General features: G+C 54.3%; 1 protein-coding gene across 9 annotated transcripts in view; it reads left to right on the plus strand.

Annotated features, from left to right (window-relative positions):
- Window positions 1-18276, plus strand: part of INPP5B (inositol polyphosphate-5-phosphatase B) — a 45145-nt gene that overhangs the window by 17308 nt on the left and 9561 nt on the right. For all 9 annotated transcript variants that reach the window (XM_029080723.2, XM_029080727.2, XM_029080726.2 and 6 more), the window contains 7 exons: window positions 4833-4929; window positions 7925-8095; window positions 10057-10158; window positions 10605-10719; window positions 12366-12482; window positions 14092-14279; window positions 16167-16278. In XM_029080723.2, coding sequence (XP_028936556.1) covers window positions 4833-4929; window positions 7925-8095; window positions 10057-10158; window positions 10605-10719; window positions 12366-12482; window positions 14092-14279; window positions 16167-16278 — 902 coding nt within the window. The remainder of the gene's footprint in view (window positions 1-4832; window positions 4930-7924; window positions 8096-10056; window positions 10159-10604; window positions 10720-12365; window positions 12483-14091; window positions 14280-16166; window positions 16279-18276) is intronic.

An 18276-nucleotide genomic window follows, 5' to 3' on the forward strand; every position in this document is an offset into this window, starting at 1 on the left:
AACACAAATACCCCCAACCACCTCAGGGAATGCTCAGGAAGACCGAGGCATAAATATTTATTAGAGGAAAGCCACAGTTGTGTTCGGCAACAGGGGCTTAGTTGATGTGCACGTATTCTCCGCTCCAAGTAAACCGAAGCAACTTTGTAATCTTTACCGTGTAATGCAGATGGGAACTCGAGCTCTCCATGGGAAGATGTCTAGTTCCTGGAGCGTGGAGGAGGAGAATTTGAACAAAGTTGCCTTTTCAAGGCTTCCTGAGTCCGTCGGTTTCAGGGCTGACCTCCTGTTGCAGATTCGCCGGGGCCGAGGGAGAGCGGGTTGCTTTTCTGATCGTCTGGGTGAGAGTTTTTTGCAGGATTCGCCCAATTTGAGCTCAATCCCTTGAGCTGTCGAATGACTGTCCCATCCAGGAGAGGTGGTTGGTTTGTTTTTGACAGAACCTTTAGGCTGGAGGCACCGAAACCTCCTCTGCCAGACTCTGGTAGGGTTTTTTTTTTTTTTTTTATCACTCAAAAGGAAGCTCTTGCTTATCGCTCAATCAGTGGTATCTGTTTGAACCCTTACTATGTGCAGAGCACTGGACTAAGAAAGTCCAATACTGATCCCTGCCCACAAGGAACTTAAAAGTCTTCAGGGGGCTTATATCTAGCCAGAGTCCTGCTTTAATTTAAGCCTGAGGCCTCTTCAGGGCCTCCGAGGATACGGAGAAGAATGAATTAACGTACCCTGGGCAAGTTCCTTCACTTCTCTGTGCCTCAGTTACCTCATCTGTAAAACGGGGATTGAGATTGAGCCCCGCATGGGACGGGGACTGGGTCCAACCCGATTTGCTTGTATCCACCCCGGCGTTTGGTACAGTGCCTGGCGTACGGCGAGTGCGTAACATACCACGGTTATTATTATTGTTAAAAATCCTATATATATTTGAAGACTGTTATTAAATCCCCCCGAAGCTTCTCTTCTCCAGGGCTCTCTTGAACTCTTTCCCTTCCAGCCGGCGAATGGGGGAGGTGACGGGGCGCTGCCCCCCCCCCCCCCCCCCCCCCCCCCCCCGGATCCGAGATGGAGCTTACGGCCTTGGGAAACGATGGGCCGGATTTTAGCATGATAAAGTCGGAATCCAGCTGCAGACTCCCCGGTCAGTGGTCTCCCAGGGTGTATTGTTTGGGAATCAAGGTCCCACGAACTAGTCTCTGCTTGGCCTTACGCGGGCCTCTGGCCGGAGCGGGACTTGATTCGCTTAAGGAGCGGGGCCCGAAGGATAATAATGTTGGTATTTGTTAAGCGCTTACTGTGTGCAGAGCACTGTTCTCTCCCAACCTCCTCGAGAGAAAGCCAGTGGGTCGGGGAGATGAGGTCCTTTCTTAGCTCCTGGGGCTTGTGGCCACCCCATTTTTTTTCTTTTTCTTTTCTTCCCAAATGGTATTTAAGCGCTCACTGTGTGCCGGACACCGTGCTACTGGAGAAGCGGCGTGGCCTAGTGGCAAGAGCACGGCCCTGGGAGTCGGAGGACCTGGGGCCTCAACCCGGCTCCGCCGCTTGTCTGCTGTGTTACCTAGGGCAAGCCGCTTAACTTCTCAGTGCCTCAGTTACCTCATCTGTAAAATGGGGATTAAGACCGTGAGCCCCACGTGGGACCACCTGATTGCCTTGTATCTACCCCAGCGCTTAGAACAACGCTTGGCGTAGAGTAAGCGCTTAACAGATACCGTCATCGTTATTATCGTTACTAAAGTGCTGAGGGGTAGATTAAAGCTGATCAGGTTGGACAGAGTCCATAATCCGTCGGCTCGTAGTCTGTGGGACTCACCGTCTTAATCCCCATTTTACAGATGAGGTCGCCGAGGCCCAGAGTAATGAATGAAGCGACTTGCCCAAAGTCACACAGCAACTACGCGGCGGAGCAGGGATTAGAACCCAGGTCCTTCCGACTCCCAGGCCTGTGCTCTATCCACAAATCCTCAGGGAGAATTTCTCAACAAACCTTTAATCCGCTTCAAGGGGACATCAGATGGCTTTTGTAGCCACTTGGGCATCAGCCCGGCTCAGTGGAAAGAGCCCGGGCTTGGGAGTCAGAGGTCATGGGTTCGAATGCCGTCTCCGCCATTTGTCAGCTGTGTGACTTTGGGCAAGTCACTTAACTTCTCTGGGCCTCAGTTCCCTCATCTGTAAAATGGGGCCTAAGACCGTGAGCCTCACGTGGGGCAACCCGATTACCCTGTCTCTCCCCCAGCGCTTAGAACAGTGCTCTGCATATAGTAAGCGCCTAGCAAATACCAACATTAATTAATTCATCTCTCAGAAGGTAAAGATAGAGTTGGGGGATCTCGGTTTGACTCGAGCCCCCCTTTCTGGGTACAGTTTAGGGAAACCCGGGTTCCGACCCGCTCCCCTCCCAGGAGGCTCCACATCCGGGTCTGGAGTCCGTCGTGAGATTTTTGGCCGTGGGTCCCGTTGAGGGTTTTGAGTCTGCGGTTCTGAGGAAATCGGCCCCCCTCAAGTACGAATGATCCCCGGGGGCCAGGTGCGCCAGGCACAGTTTAACCACAGATTCCAACTCCTTTTCCAAACGGAATGCCCGTAGGGCAGGGGCTGGTTTCTAGCCGGGGGAAGCACCTTCCCGTGAGCCTACGTCCGTCGGGAGTAGCCGGGCGCGAGGCGGGACCCGGATTGGGTTTTCAACTTGTTCTGGACGCAGGGTCGGGGCCGGAGTGAAATCGAGCCACGGGGGTAAAACCAGTTCGCTCAGCTCTGTAGCCGTGCAAGGGTCGGGATTTGCAACCGATAACCGCCTGGGGATTTTACCTCACATCCGGCCCCGTCTGTAGCAACGACCCCCGCCAAGGCCGGACGCCAAAATTACCTTCGTTAGGCCCGCGGGCGGCCTCAGACCGCACCGAGGTCGCTCTCTGCCACGCCGGTTCCTGGGGCCTTCCTCTCCCAACCCTCCTCACGGACCTCTCCTTTCTTCCAGCGGCACCTCTACTGCCCCGGGGCCTCCGGAATCCCCTCCGTCCGGGAGGCAGATTCCGGAGAGGGAACGCCCTCGGGCTTTCCGGGGCTTTTTGGAATCTCAGCTTTCGGAAAACCGTAGGTCCGGTTGAAGTCGGGCCAAAGAGCGGGACAAAGGAACTCTGTCTCGTCCGGAGTCAGAGGGTGGGGGAGGCCGGTTGGAAGCTAACGATGCGCTCACCTTAAAGGTGAGGAAGTGTTTTTCGAAGAAGTGGATCAGCCCACATACACACGCTCTCTTTGCAGCCTGGTACCCCTTCGTGAACTGGTGTCCAGCCACTCCCTAGGACCAGTTCTGTGGAAACTTTGCACCCCTTGAGAAGTTTGTTACTCTTCTCGTTCAGTAGCGTTTATTGAGCGCTTACTATGTGCAGAGCACTGGACTAAGCGCTTGGAATGGACAGGTCGGCAACAGATAGAGACCGTCCCTGCCCTTTGACGGGCGCACGGTCTAATCGGGGGAGACGGGCAGACGAGGACGATGGCGATAAACAGAGTGGAGGGGAAGAACCTCTCATGAAAACAGTGGCAAATAAATAGAATCGGGGCGATGTACCTCTCGTTGGCGTTGCCGAATGGCCTGGGAGTCGGAAGGGCCTGGGTTCTAATTCCGCCTCTGCCACCTGGCTGCTGTGTGACCTTGGGAAGTCCCTTCTCTTCGCCGTGCCTCAGTTACGTCATCTGTAAAATGGGCATTAAGACCGAACCCCACCTGGGACAACCCGTTTAGCCTGTATCTACCCGTAACACATAATAAGCACTTAAATGCCGTCGTTATTTGTATAACCCCAGCCCCACGGTATTTATAAAAAGGTAAATATTCTCGTACTCCACAATTTCCCTTCTCCGTAATCCGTTTTAGTGTCCGTCTCCCCCGCGGACCGTAAACTCATCCCGGACGGGGAGCGAACCCGTCAACTCCGTTGTAAATCCCAAGCACGTAGTCCGGCGCTATTTGCTTGTATCCACCCCAGCGCTCGGTATAGTGCCCGGCACATAGTAAGGGCTTAACAAATACCACAGTTATTATTATTACTGTTCGTAATAATAATGATGAATACCGGTGATTGATTGAAGGCTGCATGGGATGGTTTGGTCGGGGTGATGACGGTTCGGGGAATGGAGAAAAGCCAGCGCGCCCGAGGGCCTGTTCTAGCCCGGTTCCGGACCTTCCTGCTCGTGCTTGTGGGGCTGCCTTGTTGTTGGGCGCGGGATTTGAACCTGTGACAGGGCTAGCTGGGTAGACCCACCCCCAGGGAGCCTGGCGGCCCCTGCCGTAAAACACGGGGAGGTGGGGAGAGGGGCCGCCGCATCCGCTCACGCTTCACGGCCGCCCGTTGTGCCCAGTGAGGCAAGAGGAAGTCGTCGCGCAACCTCCGGGAAGAATGCTCGAAGCTGCTTCTGTTCTGGGTTCGAATCGCCCCTCCGACGTCGTTCCTTTGTTTCCGATGCAGTTTTTCTGGGTGCCCCGAAGTTGTAAAAATTTTGTTTTGAGCAGTTCTCCTCAGCAGCGGAACTCTTCTTCAGTAGTGGTTCGGCCTTTCCGGCACCCCTGCATCCTGCCCGGGAAACGGGAGCTGAGCTTCCCAGCGGTCCCGTCGTGTTGTTTCCCCACTGACAAAGCACTGCATTTCCTGGGAGTAGAGGAGCCTTGGCAGATGAATGTCCCTTGTCCTGTTTATCTTGGAATGTAAAATTTTCCAAAGTATTTCCACGCGTCGCATGTTTATACATGAGAACTTTGGGATTCTTTTTTTTCTCTCTCCCCCCCCCCCCCCCCTTTCTCATTGTCTTTCTGCGGCCGCTTTTCATTTCAGGAGTTCCCTGCTCCGAAGACCACAAGCCAAATGGGAAAGGCGCGCTTGCCGACCCAAACCCCTGGGGTTGTGACAGCTCCGACGGTGTCTCTTCAAGGTAGAGCAACTTTGTATTTTTGGTTGACTTCAGGGCTGGAGCTTCTCCTTACCAAATGGAGGCTGAGAGCGTTCAGAGCAGTTGGGCCCTAAGTCATGCCCGCCTTCCGGGGGATTTAAACAAAGCGGGGAAGTGACTTGCCAGTTCAGACGTAGGGGACTCTCCTAAGCACTCAGCACAGTCCTCGGCACACAGTGAGCACTCAGTAAATACCATTGATTGATTAAGTGCCCCGCCCGGGGTGTTTCTCCCTCCAGACTGTCAGCTCAGCAGGGAGTGTCTGTTATATTGTCATAGCGTGCTGTCCCAAGCGTTTACCGCAGCGCTCTGCACGCGGTGAGCCTTCAATAAATACGACTGACCGACTCAGACCTCGATGTTAGGGGCCTACAGGGCCTCTGAGCTTTCTCAATCCTCCCCGTGGGGGAGGCCACCAAGCACGTGCACCCTCTCCTCCCGGGAACGCCACTAAGAGCCAGCAGGAACACCGAGCAAGGTGACGCTCTCGATGTCACACGGGAAGGGAGACTCGGCCCTGAAACTCTGCAAACCGGACGTAGAGGCTCCCGGTACTAGACGGGGTACTAGACCAGCTGAAACTGGCCAGACTGTCGTAAAATGATGATAATGTTGGTATCTGTTAAGCGCTTACTGTGTGCAGAGCACCGTTCTAAGCGCTGGGGGAGATACGGGGCAACCCGGTTGTCCCACGTGGGGCTCACAGTCTTAATCCCCATTTTACAGGTGAGGTAACTGAGGCACAGAGAAGTGACTTGCCCACAGTCACACAGACTTGGGAGGTTCCCTAGGCAAAGCAATTATCTCTTAAATCTAATCCTGGGGCCGGACTCTGCCCCCTTTGAACTTGATTCAGACTGAAGTCGGGGACTTAAAACTCACCTGACCCTCCCTGTCGCTGCCGGTGGGACTCGTCTGAGGGAAGAGAAGGTGATTATAGTCTTCCTTATCTTTTAAACTCTGGGCAATCTTCTTTCCTATAAAGGGAAGAAATGTGGCCTGGTGGAAAGAGCATGGGCCTGGGAGTCAGAGGACCTGGGTTCTAATCCCGGATCCTCCACTTGTCCGCTGTGTGACCTTGGGCGAGTCACTTCACTTCCTCTATGCCTCGGGTCCCTCAACTGCAAAATGGGGATTCAACACCTGCCCTCCCAACTGCGTAGACTGAGCCGCACGTGGGACCTGATTGTCTTATGTCTACCCCGCTGCTTAGTACAGTGCTTGGCATATAGTTAGCGCTTAACAAATGCCGCCATCATCATTATTATTAATATCGTCATTATTATTACTAGTAGCAGTAATGAAGTGTTCTCTCTGGAGGGAACCTTCTCACTGTGCCTCGTTCTCGCCTCTCCCTCCGTCGAGCCCTGGCCCGGGGGAATGCCCTCCCTTCTCAAACCCGCCGGACAATCACACTCCCCCCGCTTCGGAGCCTCACCTCCTCCAGGAGGCCTTCCCAGACCAAGCCCCGCTTTTCCTCCGCTCCTCCTCCCCTCCCCGTCGCCCCGACTCACCCCCTTGGCTCTACGGCTCAGTGGCAAGAGCCCGGGCTCGGGAGTCGGAGGTCTTGGGTTCGAATGCCGGATCCGCCGCTTGTCAGCCGGGCGACTGTGGGCGAGTCGCTTCACTTCTCTGTGCCTCAGTTACCTCATCTGGAAAATGGGGATTAAGACTGTGAGCCTCACGTTGGGACAACCCGATGACCCTGTATCTACCCCAGCGCTTAGAAGAGTGCTCTGCACATAGTAATGGCTTAACAAATCCCAACATTATTATCATTATTATTATTACCACCCCTCCGCCTCACAGCACTTGCGAGTATATATGTACATGTCTATAATTCTATTTATTTATAATAATGCCCGTCTACTTGTTCTGATAGGTAGCCATACTTCTGTTTATAGCGACGCTCGTCTTGATGTTAGACTGTGAGCCCGCTGTGGGCAGCGATGGTCTCTCTTTGTTGCAGCATTGCACTTTCCAAGCGCGTAGCACAGTGCTGTGCACACAGGGAGCGCTCAGTCAATAGGATTGAATGAATGAATGAATGGATGAATGGATGAATGAGTGGTCGCGATGAGGCGGTCCTCGGGGTGCGGCTGCCACCTGCTGGGGGCCGGGAGAAGCGCAAGGCAAGATTTCGCATCCCCTCAGTGAAGGGTTGGGGCAACGGGGCAATGCTATTTGTTAAGCGCTTCCTCTGTGCAGAGCACTGTCCTAAGCGCTGGGGGAGATACAGGGTCCTCAGGTGGTCCCACGTGAGGCTCCCAGTCTTCATCCCCATTTGACAGATGAGGGAACTGAGGCCCAGTGAAGCGACCCGCCCACAGGCACACAGCTGCCAGGTGGCGGATAATGTTGGTCTTGGTTAAGCGCTGATTGGGTGCAGAGCTCTGTTCTAAGCGCTGGGGGAGATACAGGGTCCTCGGGTTGTCCCGCGTGAGGCTCCCCGTCTTCATCCCCGTTTGACAGATGAGGGAACTGAGGCCCAGAGAAGTGAAGCGACTAGCCCAGCTGACGAGTGGCAGAGCCGGGATTTGAACCCATGACCTCTGACTCCCAAGCCCGGGCTCTTTCCACTGAGCCACGCTGCTTCCCCTAATCGAGGGTTAATCAAGGAAGCCTCCTTTGTCAAATCATTCATTCAATGGTATTTATCGAGCGCTTACTATGTTCAGAGCACTGTACTAAGCGCTTGGAATGTACAGGTCGGCAACAGATAGAGACAGTCCCTGCCGTTTGACGGGCTTACGGTCTAATCGGGGGAGACGGGCAGACGAGAACGATGGCGATACATAGAGTCACGGGGAAGAGCATCTCGTAAAAACAGTGGCACCTAAAAATCCAACTTGGATCACTTAGGGGGCGGTTTCTGTGTTTCTGTGCTGTACTAAGCGCTGTGTTTCCTGTCCGGGGAATCTCTGATTTAAAAAAAACAAAAAAAACAAACCCACCATGGCTCTCTTGACCGTTTCAGGCAGAACAAATCCAAGATGGAAAGCATAAGCAATATGGTGCGATCCTCCACGGTGACGGTTTCCGACAAGGCCCACATGTTGTCGATGCAGAAGTTCGGGCTGCGAGAAACCATTGTGAAATCCCAGCTGGTCCAGAAAGAAGAGACTTACACCTACATCCAAAACTTCAGGTGACGAGGAGGACCTGGGGCTGAATTTGAAATGCAGAAACTCCGTCCTCTCCCTACTTGACTCTCCTTCCTCTTTGAAGGCCTCCCCTCCCTTTGCTCCCCAGGTTCCTCCTCCTTCCTTGCCTTTGTCCTTTTAGTAACTAGGGGGGACGCGGAGCTGGCGGGAGTTACAATCCCGGCTGAAAGCCGTATCGGTCCTGGAGTTTGAAAGCGCTTTTACACCGTGAAGGAGAGATTAGTACGGAGGCCCCCCGGTGCATTTCCACTGGAAGATGTTCTCCTGGGTGAGACATGTTTGTGGCCACCGTGAATAACAACGGGGCAAAGGTTGACGCTGTATTTGGCAGTATTTATCAGCGCTTAGAACAGAGTTTGGCACGTAGTGAGCGCTTAATAAATACCACCGTTACGATTATATTACTCTCCTTTCCTTGTGTCTTATGCCGGTCTCCCGCCCACCCCTGCCTTTAGGTTGTGAGCCCCATGCGGGTCCACTCCGTGGTATTTATTGAGCACTTTCTGTGTGCAGAGCACTGTTCCGAGTGTTTGGTCAGTAAGTTCGGTGGACGTGTTCTCTGCCCTTGAGCTTACAATGTCGTAGGGGGAAAAACATTTAAATAAACAAAAGGTGGGAGGGCGCAAGAGAGCACGGGGCTGTGTGCCTAAGTGTTGTGGGATTGGCGAGGATCGAAATGCTTAGGGGCTTCGAACGTAAGTGCATAAGAGACTTAGAAGGGAGGGAGAATAGGGTGGAGAGAGGAAAGATTAAATGCAGATCTGGTACCGTATCTAAATTTCATCCCCCAGCGCCTAGTACAGCACACAGCACAAAGTAAACCCGCAGTTAATGCGGTAAGTAATCACGAGGGCCAGCAGGGTAATTTTTAATGGTTTTTCAAGTGCTTACTATGTGCCGTTTTGCACCGGGGTAGTTACAAGCTAAGCGGGTCGGAGACGGGCCATGAGCCAGGTAGGGCTCGCGGTCTCAATCCCCATTTTACGGATGACGTAGCTGAGGCACAGAGAAGCAAGGTTACGCAGCAGACAGGTGGTGTGGTCTGGATTAGAACCCGGGTCCCTCTGACTCCCTCCCAGGTCCGTGCTCTCTTCACTAGGCCACGCTGCTTCTGGGCCCCGGGCACCGACTCCCTGCGGAAGTAATAGTATTTACTGAGAAGCAGCGTGGCTCAGTGGAAAGAGCACGGGCTTTGGAGTCGGAGGTCATGGGTTCGAATCCCAGCTGTGCCACTTGTCAGCTGGGTGACCGTGGGCAGGTCACTTCACTTCTCTGTGCCTCAGTTACCTCGTCTGTAAAATGGGGATTAAGACTGTGAGCCCCACGTGGGACAACCTGATTCCCCCGTGTCTACCCCAGCGCTTAGAACAGTGTTCTGCACATAGTAAGCGCTTAATAAATACCAACATTATTATTATTACTGAGCACCTCCTGGGTGCAAGGTACTGTACTGAGTACTTGGGAAATGTAAAACAAAGCTGAAGTGGGTTTCCTGCCCACAAGGAGCTTACACTTTTAACGGAGGGAGGCATAACAGTGCAGAAATAGATCGCCAAGTTGCTCTTCTCCCACCCTTGTATGCCATCATCATCATCATCATTATGATTATCGTCATTCTCATTACTAGTAGTAGTAATGAAGCGTTCTGTCTGGAGGGAACCTTCTCCCCGTGCCTCATTCTCGCCTCTCCCGCCCACGGAGCGCCCTCCCTTCTCAAACCGCCAAACAGGGTCGGGTCGAGAATTCAACTCCAGACCAACCTCCGCCGTGTCGTGGAGGGCGGGACCCAGACCCGAGGGCTTTCCCGGCCACCCCCAGCCCTCCCGGTCGCCCTCAGCCTTCCCGGCTACCCTCGGTCCTCAGCTTTCCTGGCCTCCCTCAACCCTCCGCTCTCCCGGCCGCCCTCCCCTCTCCCTCACCCTGGCCTCATCCTCTTCCACGGCAGGTTTTTCGTGGGCACGTACAACGTGAACGGACAGTCGCCGAGAGAGTGCTTACGGCCGTGGCTGAGCCGTGATGTCCACCCCCCCGACGTGTATTGCGTCGGGTGAGTTCCTCGCCACCGTGGCTCCGCCGCGGGGCTGAGACGGCGGCATCTGTGGCTGTGCAGCTTCGACTTCCCGACCGGGTGGTGAGGGTTGTGGGAGGGCGGGCGGGTAGGGTGTTTAAAAGGGAGGGTCTGTGATTTATCACAGCTGCTCTCTTTTCCTGGGGTCTGTCTGGGGTCCCTCCTGGTGGCTGAGATGTTTCCCCGATGCCGTTCCGTCCGCTGCTTGTCACTCTACCGCTAATATTTAATTTTTCGGATAACCCCTGTCAGAAGCGGCACGTCTCAAACGGAAGCTTTGCCCCGTGGTCGTTCCGACACTTCTCGGGGAGGAGAGAAGTTTATGTTGTGACGTGCGAAGAGAGGGGAGTGAGAGACTGCCGCCGCGAGCTCCTTTTACACGATAACACTTCCCCAGCCTGATCCGCTGTCATCTCTCCCCAAAGGTTCCAGGAACTCGATCTGAGTAAAGAAGCCTTTTTCTTCAATGACACTCCGAAGGAGGAGGAGTGGTTTAAAGCTGTGACAGATGGTCTTCACCCCAGCGCTAAATATGCAAAAGTAAGAGGGGGCTAGGGCAGAAGATTAGGCTCTCAAACCCTGGGTTTTGAGAGGGGCGCGGCCTGGGGAAATCCTCTAGTTTCCTTTCCCTCTTCCTCTATGACTTCCAACGCCGACGTCCCTCTCGGGATACCCCCGGTGGGATCTAGGGTTCTTGGAAGGGAAAAGACAGGAGAAAGTACCACGGGGCAGCTTCATTTTCACGTAGCCTTCGCGGATCGACAGCCTGTAAGGGAGCCAGGATCGGGTCGCTAGCCCTGGATATTTTTAGAGACTCAACACATAATTAATCTCCGTGGGCAAATGCCTGCTGTCTCAAAATGAATCAGTCAGTGGTATTTCCTGAGCTCCTACTGAGTGCAGAGCACTGTTCCAAGAGCGCGGGAAAGCACAAGGGAGATAGAAGACGTGATCCGGGCCCGAGAGTAAGCGATCAATAAATGCTATTGGTCGGTTACAAAGAGAGTGTGAAAGTAATGGTGGATATGTTGATGGGTCTGCCCGGAGGCCGCTTTTCACACGGGACCGTTACTTTACCGCTTTCGGGTCTTCCTCAGTCACTCGGTGACATTTATTGAGCCCCTCCAAGTGCTTGGGAGAGCACACCTGAAACCAGGCGTATGTTCCCTGCCCTCAAGAAACTTTCAATCCGATGAGGGAGACAGATATCCGATGCTATTATTTAGGGTATTCGTTAAGCGCTTATTATGTGCCAAGCACCGTACAAAGTAAGCACTGATGTAAGGATACCTACAAGACGTAGTTTTAGGATATTCAGGTTGGACTCAGTCCCTGTCCCCCTCGGGGCTCACGGTCTAAGCAGGAGGGATAGGTACAGTTACGTCAGGATAGATACAAGGTCATCAGGTTGGACAGCAGTCCCTGTCCCACGTGGGGCTCGCAGTCTTAATCCCCATTTTACAGGTGAGGTAACTAAGGCACAGAGAAGTGAAGTGCCTTGCCCAAGGTCACACAGTAGATAAGTGGCAGAGCCAGGACTGGAACCCAGATCCTCTAACTTCCAGCGCCTGGCTGGGGAGTCAGAGGTCATGGGTTCTAATCCCGGCTCCGCCGCTTGTCAGCTGGGTGACTCTGGGCGAGTCGCTTCACTTCTCTGTGCCTCAGTTGCCTCATCTGTAAAATGGGGATTAAGACCGCGAGCCCCACGTGGGACAACCTGATCACCTTGTATCCCCCCCCCCCCCCAGCGCTTAGAACGGTGCTTTGCACATAGTAAGCGCTTAACAAATACCATCATTATTATTATTATTATTATTTCCATTAGACAGCACTGCTTCTCCTTGTTATGATTCTGTGCTATGCTTTTTAAAAAAAATACATATTTAAGTACTTAGTGTCTGCCGGGCGTCGTCTTAGGCGTTAGGATAGATACAAGGTAATCAAGTTGGACGACGGTCCCGTCCCCCACGTGGGGCTTGCAGTCTTTATCCCCATTTTGCAGATGAGGTCACTAAAGCACGGAGAAGTGAAGCGCCTTCCCCAGGGTGACACAGCAGACGAGCGGAGGAGCAGGGACTTGAACCCAGGCCCCCCGACTCCCGTGCCTGCGCTCTTTCCCCTCGGCCCGCCCGCTTCTCGGTGCTCTGATTTGATGCTGTGATTCAAACCTGTGGCTCTGCCTCCAGGTGAAGCTCGTACGGCTGGTGGGGATAATGTTACTGCTCTATGTCAAGCAAGAACACGCACTGCATCTCTCCGAAGTGGAGGCGGAAACTGTGGGAACGGGAATCATGGGAAGAATGGTGAGTCGATTACCGTGGGCCTGGTGTCTCGAGTGGGAGTGTGCCTTCGGCGAGTCCTCGTCCCCTCCGTAAGCAACCAGTCGGTGGTGTTTCACTCGATCGGATTTATTGAGCGCTTACTACGTGCAGAGCACGGGACTAAGCGCTTGGAGCGGACAGTTCGGCAACGCACAGAGACCGTCCCTGCCCAGTGACGGGCTCACGCGTCTCTCTCCGCCCCAAGACTGTAAGCTCGGTGCGGGGAGGGGGCGTGTCTACCAACTCCGGGCAGCGGCGTGACCTAGTCGATAAAAGAACGGGCCTGGGAGCCAGAGGACCCGAGTTCTAATCCCGGATCAGCCCCTTGCCCGCTGCGTCATAATAATGAACGTGGTATTTAGTAACGTTGGTATTTGTTAAGCGCTTCCTCTGTGCAGAGCGCTGTTCGGAGCGCTGGGTTAGATACAGGATAATCAGGTTGTCCCCCGTGAGGCTCACAGATGGGGTAACTGAGGCGCAGAGAAGTGAAGTGACTTGCCCAAGGTCACACAGCCGACAAGTGGCAGAGCTGGGTATTTGTTAAGCACTTGCTACGTGCCAGGCACTGTACTAGTTCGCTGGACCGTAAGCTCGTCGCGGGCAGGGAATGTGTCTGTTTATCGCGGTATCCCCTTAGTACAGTGTTGTGCACACAGGAAGCACTCAATAAATACGATTGAATGAATCAGTGTACTGAGCGCTGGGTTAGATACAAGGTAATCGAGGTGGACACGGTCCCTGTCCCGCTTGGGGCTCCCCGTCTTCATCCCCATTTTACAGATGAGGTAACTGAGGCACAGAGAAGTTAAATGACTTGCCCAAGGTGTCACAGCAGACAAGTGGCGGAGCCGGGATTAGAATCCAGGTCCTCCGACTCCCAGGTGGTGGTGTTACGTTCTTAAAGGAGCGCAAGTGTCGAACCTCCCGGGTACCTCGGTTCACTTGCTGGGACCGATTGCTTAACAGTCTCCTTTAAGCTACAGGGTGAGCTGCGAAATCTCTAGTGAGTTAACGACAGGCGGGCGAAAGTGTTATCGAAAGTCCGGAGGCGTAATGATTTCCTCCCCAGTGCCGGAGGTCAGCGGACGACACAGAGAAGCAGCGTGGCTCAGCGGCAGGACCCCGGGCTTGGCAGTCAGAGGACGTGGGTTCTAATCCCGGCTCCGCCACTGGTCTGCTGTGTGACCTCGGACAGGTCACTAAGCTTCTCTTGTGTCTGCTACTCGTCTGTAAAAATGGGGATTAAAAGTGTGAGCCCCACGTGGGACAACCTGATTACCTTGTATCTACCACAGTGCTTGGCATAGAGTAAGCGCTTAAATACCGTAAGTGTCACTATTCTATTCAGAGACATCTCCTGCTTCACCGGTCCACGGTATTTGAGCACCTGCCCCGTTTAGAGCACTGAAAATGATGATGTGTATTCCGGAAGCGCTTACGATGTGCCAAGCACCGTTCTAAGCGCTGGAAAGACACAGCCCCCTGCCCTCGAGGGGCTTACGATCCTCCTGCCCCGTAGGGGTGACGGTGACACACTTGTGTTACTCCGCCTCGACCGTCTGCGTGCGTTGGACTCTCATCCCCCTTCCAGGGTAACAAAGGCGGAGTGGCGATTCGCTTCCGGTTCCACAACACCAGCATCTGCGTCGTGAATTCCCACCTGGCGGCTCACACCGAGGAATACGAGAGGAGGAACCAGGACTACAAAGACATCTGTTCGCGGATGCAGTTCTGTCAGCGGGACCCCGGCCTCCCGCCCCTCACCATCAACAAGCACGAGTGAGTGTGCTCGCGATCGGTGGGTGGGATTTAGGGAGCACCCGCTGAGTGCGGAGCACTTGGGAGATGCTGCAAGAGCAAGACGTACGTCCGCTTGTCAGCCAGGGCTCAGTTTGGCCACGTCTGTGTGGTGACGCGCGATCGTGCCGAAAGCCTTTTGGCTGCCGTTTTTTGCACAAAGCCACTTGGCTGCCGGGGGTTTTTTTTTTTTCAGGCAGAGGCGGGACGTTTGCCCAGCCCTGACGTGCGGATATAGCCGCGAGTGGTGGCCGGAGCCATTCTGCTACTTGGCGGAGTGTTTTTAAGAGATAAGATCGGAGCTTCCTGTTATGAGAATTCCTCCTTTCCCCATCCCTATCTGTTTCTTTTTTTATAAACAAAACCCACCAAAACGCTCCCTTTCCTGGTATATGCATCACGTCGGACTTCTGGGCTTCCCTCTGACTCGTGAAACTGAAGCCACTTCTTCCCTCTGAGGAAGAGGTGACGGGGCCCGGCTCGTGGCCGGCAAGGAGCCGAGCCCTGAACCTGCGGCTGCCGCCGGGGAGAAGGTGTCTGGCGGAAGCCTGTTGGAATTCGGTTCAAGAGGACGCGGCGGGGAGGGGGTCTTGCCGGCCGATCCCCTTCCGGGGGGATTCAGAGGCGCAGCTTGAGGCTCAGGTTAACTCGAGGAGGGGTTGAGCTCGTCTGTGGCTTTGGCCGCCGTGACAGGTTGCCTGATGCGTCGGTCTGCTCCCGACAGAACGGAAACGACCACCGCGTGGCATCTCGGTGTTTGTAATTAAGCACTAAAGCAGCCCGTCGAGGAAGTCCGTCCGGACCCGGGCACGTCGTGGGGAGAACTCGGGTCGGGCGGGGCGGAATTTGGTACGGTGTTCAGCCAACTCGGAGGCGCTTGCGGATGTGGTGGGAACGGCTAGGATAGGAGCCTCGGCGGCCGCTCCCACCTCGATCACTGAATCAGCCGCCTCGCTGACCTCCCTGCCTCCCGTCTCTCCCCGCTCCCGTCCATTCTTCACTCTGCTGCCCGGATCATTTTTCTACAGAAACGCTCTTAGGCCACGTTTCCCCACTCCTTAAGAAACTCCAGAGGAGGCCCAGCCGCTTCTGCAACAAACAGAGACCCCTCACCGTTGACTTTAAAGCAGTCAGTCGCCTCGCCTTCTCCTGCCTCAACTTACTACTCTCCTACTACAACGCAGCCCGCGCACTTCGCGCCTCTAATGCTAACCTTCTGCTCGCTGTACCCCGATCTCGTCTATCTCGCCACCGACCTCTCGCCCGCATTCTGCCTCTGGCCCGGAACCCCCTTCCTCCTCATCTCTGGCAACAGTGACTCCCCCCCGTCCAGAGCCTTATTGAAGGCCCATCTCCTCCAAGAGGCCTTCCTTGACTAAGCCCTCCTTTTTCTCTTCTCCCACTGCCTTCGGAGTCTCCCCGACCCGCTCCCTTCATCCATCCCCTCCTCCCGGCCCCGCAGCGCCTGCGTACGTATCCGTAATTTATTTCTGGTAACGTCTGTCTTCCCCTCTAGACTGTAAGCTCGTGGTGGGCAGGGAACGTGTGCGTTTACTGTACTCTCCCAAGTGCCTAGTACAGAGTAAGCGCTCAATAAATACGAATGAACGGTCCAGGCAACCCCCTCTCCCAGGATCGAGCCCGACTGCTCCTCTTTTTCAGACCAGCCGGGGCCCCAGAGGGCTGGGAAAGGCTGCCCGCTCCGTGGAGACGGAGACGGATCCGGCGGCCGTGGGGACCGAGCGAGTGGCGAGGAGCGTCGCGGGCGGAGCCCTGCTCGTCCCTTTCCCGGCCACCCCCACCCCCGGCCGGCCTCGGCCCTCCCTCGGGAAGGCCCGCTTAAACGCCGTCGCCCTTGTGTCCTCACAGCGTGATCCTGTGGCTGGGTGACCTCAACTACAGGATTGAAGAGCTGGAGGCGGACAAAGTGAAAAAACTCATCGAGGAGAAGGAATTTCAAACCCTGTACAAGTACGACCAGGTACAGAGAGCCTCCCTCCTGCGTCCGGGGCCAAGGCGGTTACGGTCGCACACTGGTCTCCCCAGGAAGGGACCGGTGCCGGCCGCTGACCCGTTGGAAGCCCCGGGCGTCACCTCTTCTCTTGCTTAACTCTGGGACGCTTCCCCGCCCCTCCCGGCTAATCGAGCTCACTGTCGCCAAAAACAGCTACTCCTGCGGCGGTCTGCAATTTCCTTTTCTGACGTTCGTCCTCGGACTCCGGGCGGAAGAACCTCGCGCCTCCCTTTCTCTTTTCTTGTGCCGACCTGCTCCCGCGCGACGCTTCGATCTTCTCGTCGGGGATGCGGCGAAGTGTGAGTTTACGTGGGAACGAGCAGTCTCCCCAGATGCGTGACCGTGGGCAAGTCGCTTGGCGTCTCTGGGTCTCGGTTTCCGCCTCTGTAAAAACGGAGGGAAGAAACCCTTCTTCTCTCTCAGACTGTGAGCCGCAGGAGGGACAGGGACTGTGTCCAACCTGCTTGTATTATATCTCCCCAAGCACATAGTGGGCTCTCGATAACGATAATAATAGCGGTATTTGCTGTTGTTATTGATCCTCTTTCTGAGCGCGGAATGACGGCATCATCGCTTCAAAGCGAACTCTTCCCCTCGGCCACTCTCCCAGTTGTTTCTTTCTCTCAAACCTTTCTGGGTAGGGGGAATAAAATACACTTGAAAATTATGTAGTCCTTAAAACAAGCAAACAGAATGTGGATTTGGAAAGTCAGAGGCAGGGACTGGCCCGGTCTCCTCACCTCTTTCCTTAAGTGGAGGAAACAAGCTCATCGCGCCTCTTTCGCGCGTTGCCCGGTGTGATCGGTAAGCCTCTTGGCCAAGCGCTGCTTTCTCCACTTCCCTCGGGAGCCCGTTGGGTAAGCTTAATGGATTTCGCCAACGAGGAGGCTTTCCTGGCACTGAAGATGAATGAATTTTACTGAGCGTTCCACATATTGCATCATGCACAGGAGGAAGCGTTCTTAAGGGTTCACACCCCTGAACGTTTTCCAGCTATTTGTCATGTCTGCTCAAGCGGTCTCAGAGGGTTCCGATTTTTAAAATCCCTCAATCTTTTGATATTCCTTTTTGGACTCCGCCCAGTTTTTTCACAGAGGCAATGTTTTCATTGTTTTTCCTAGGAAAGGCAATTTTTTCAAACCGCCATCCGTGTTTTCGGCCATGATAGGCTAGGACTGGCACGCTAATTGACTCCCGCTTCTTTTCTTTTAATGATATTTGTTAAGCGCTTACTATGTGCCAGGCACTGTTCTGAGCACTGGGTTAGATACAAGATAACCCGATTGGACACGGTCCCCGTCCCACATGGGGCTCACAGTCTTGATCCCCATTTTACAGATGAGGTGACAGAGGCACAGTGAAGTGACTTACCCAAGGTCACTTGACTAACACCTTTTCCTTTCTTGCTGCTGTCTTGCTGCCATTCATCTCTCTCTCTCTCTCTCTCTCTCTCTCTCTCTCTCTCTCTCTCTGTGAGTCTCTGCAATCTGGACTGGCGGTCAGTTAATCAGTGGTATTTATTGAGCACTTACCGTGCTGTGGACTAGGAACGTGTCTACCGACTCTGCAGTATTGTACTCTCTCTCCCACGTGCTTAGTACAGTGCTTTGCAGACAGTAAGCCCTCAATAAATATGATAGATTGACTGATTGCAGTTCAATGCTGATTGCAACACTACAGCAGAGTCAGTAGACAAGTTCCCTGGCCACAACGAGCTCACGGGCTAATACAGCACATTTTCATTCCTTCATCCTCCATGCCTGGTGGTCTTCTTTCCTCTTTGCGGGGTTCACTCTTGAAGCTAAGTCATGATTTCCTGCCTTCCGTCGGACAGTCTCCGTTTACACTTGCGCTGAAGAAACAAGCAGCTTCTTCACAGGCGTCGGGTTTGAGTAGCGTCGGCTCTTCACGCCATCCCTGCTGGGTTTCCGGAGACGCGTTTCGGGCTTTGGTGGTTACTGTCGG

This window comes from Ornithorhynchus anatinus, chromosome 16 (assembly GCF_004115215.2).
Source record: "Ornithorhynchus anatinus isolate Pmale09 chromosome 16, mOrnAna1.pri.v4, whole genome shotgun sequence".
Lineage (NCBI taxonomy): Eukaryota > Metazoa > Chordata > Mammalia > Monotremata > Ornithorhynchidae > Ornithorhynchus > Ornithorhynchus anatinus.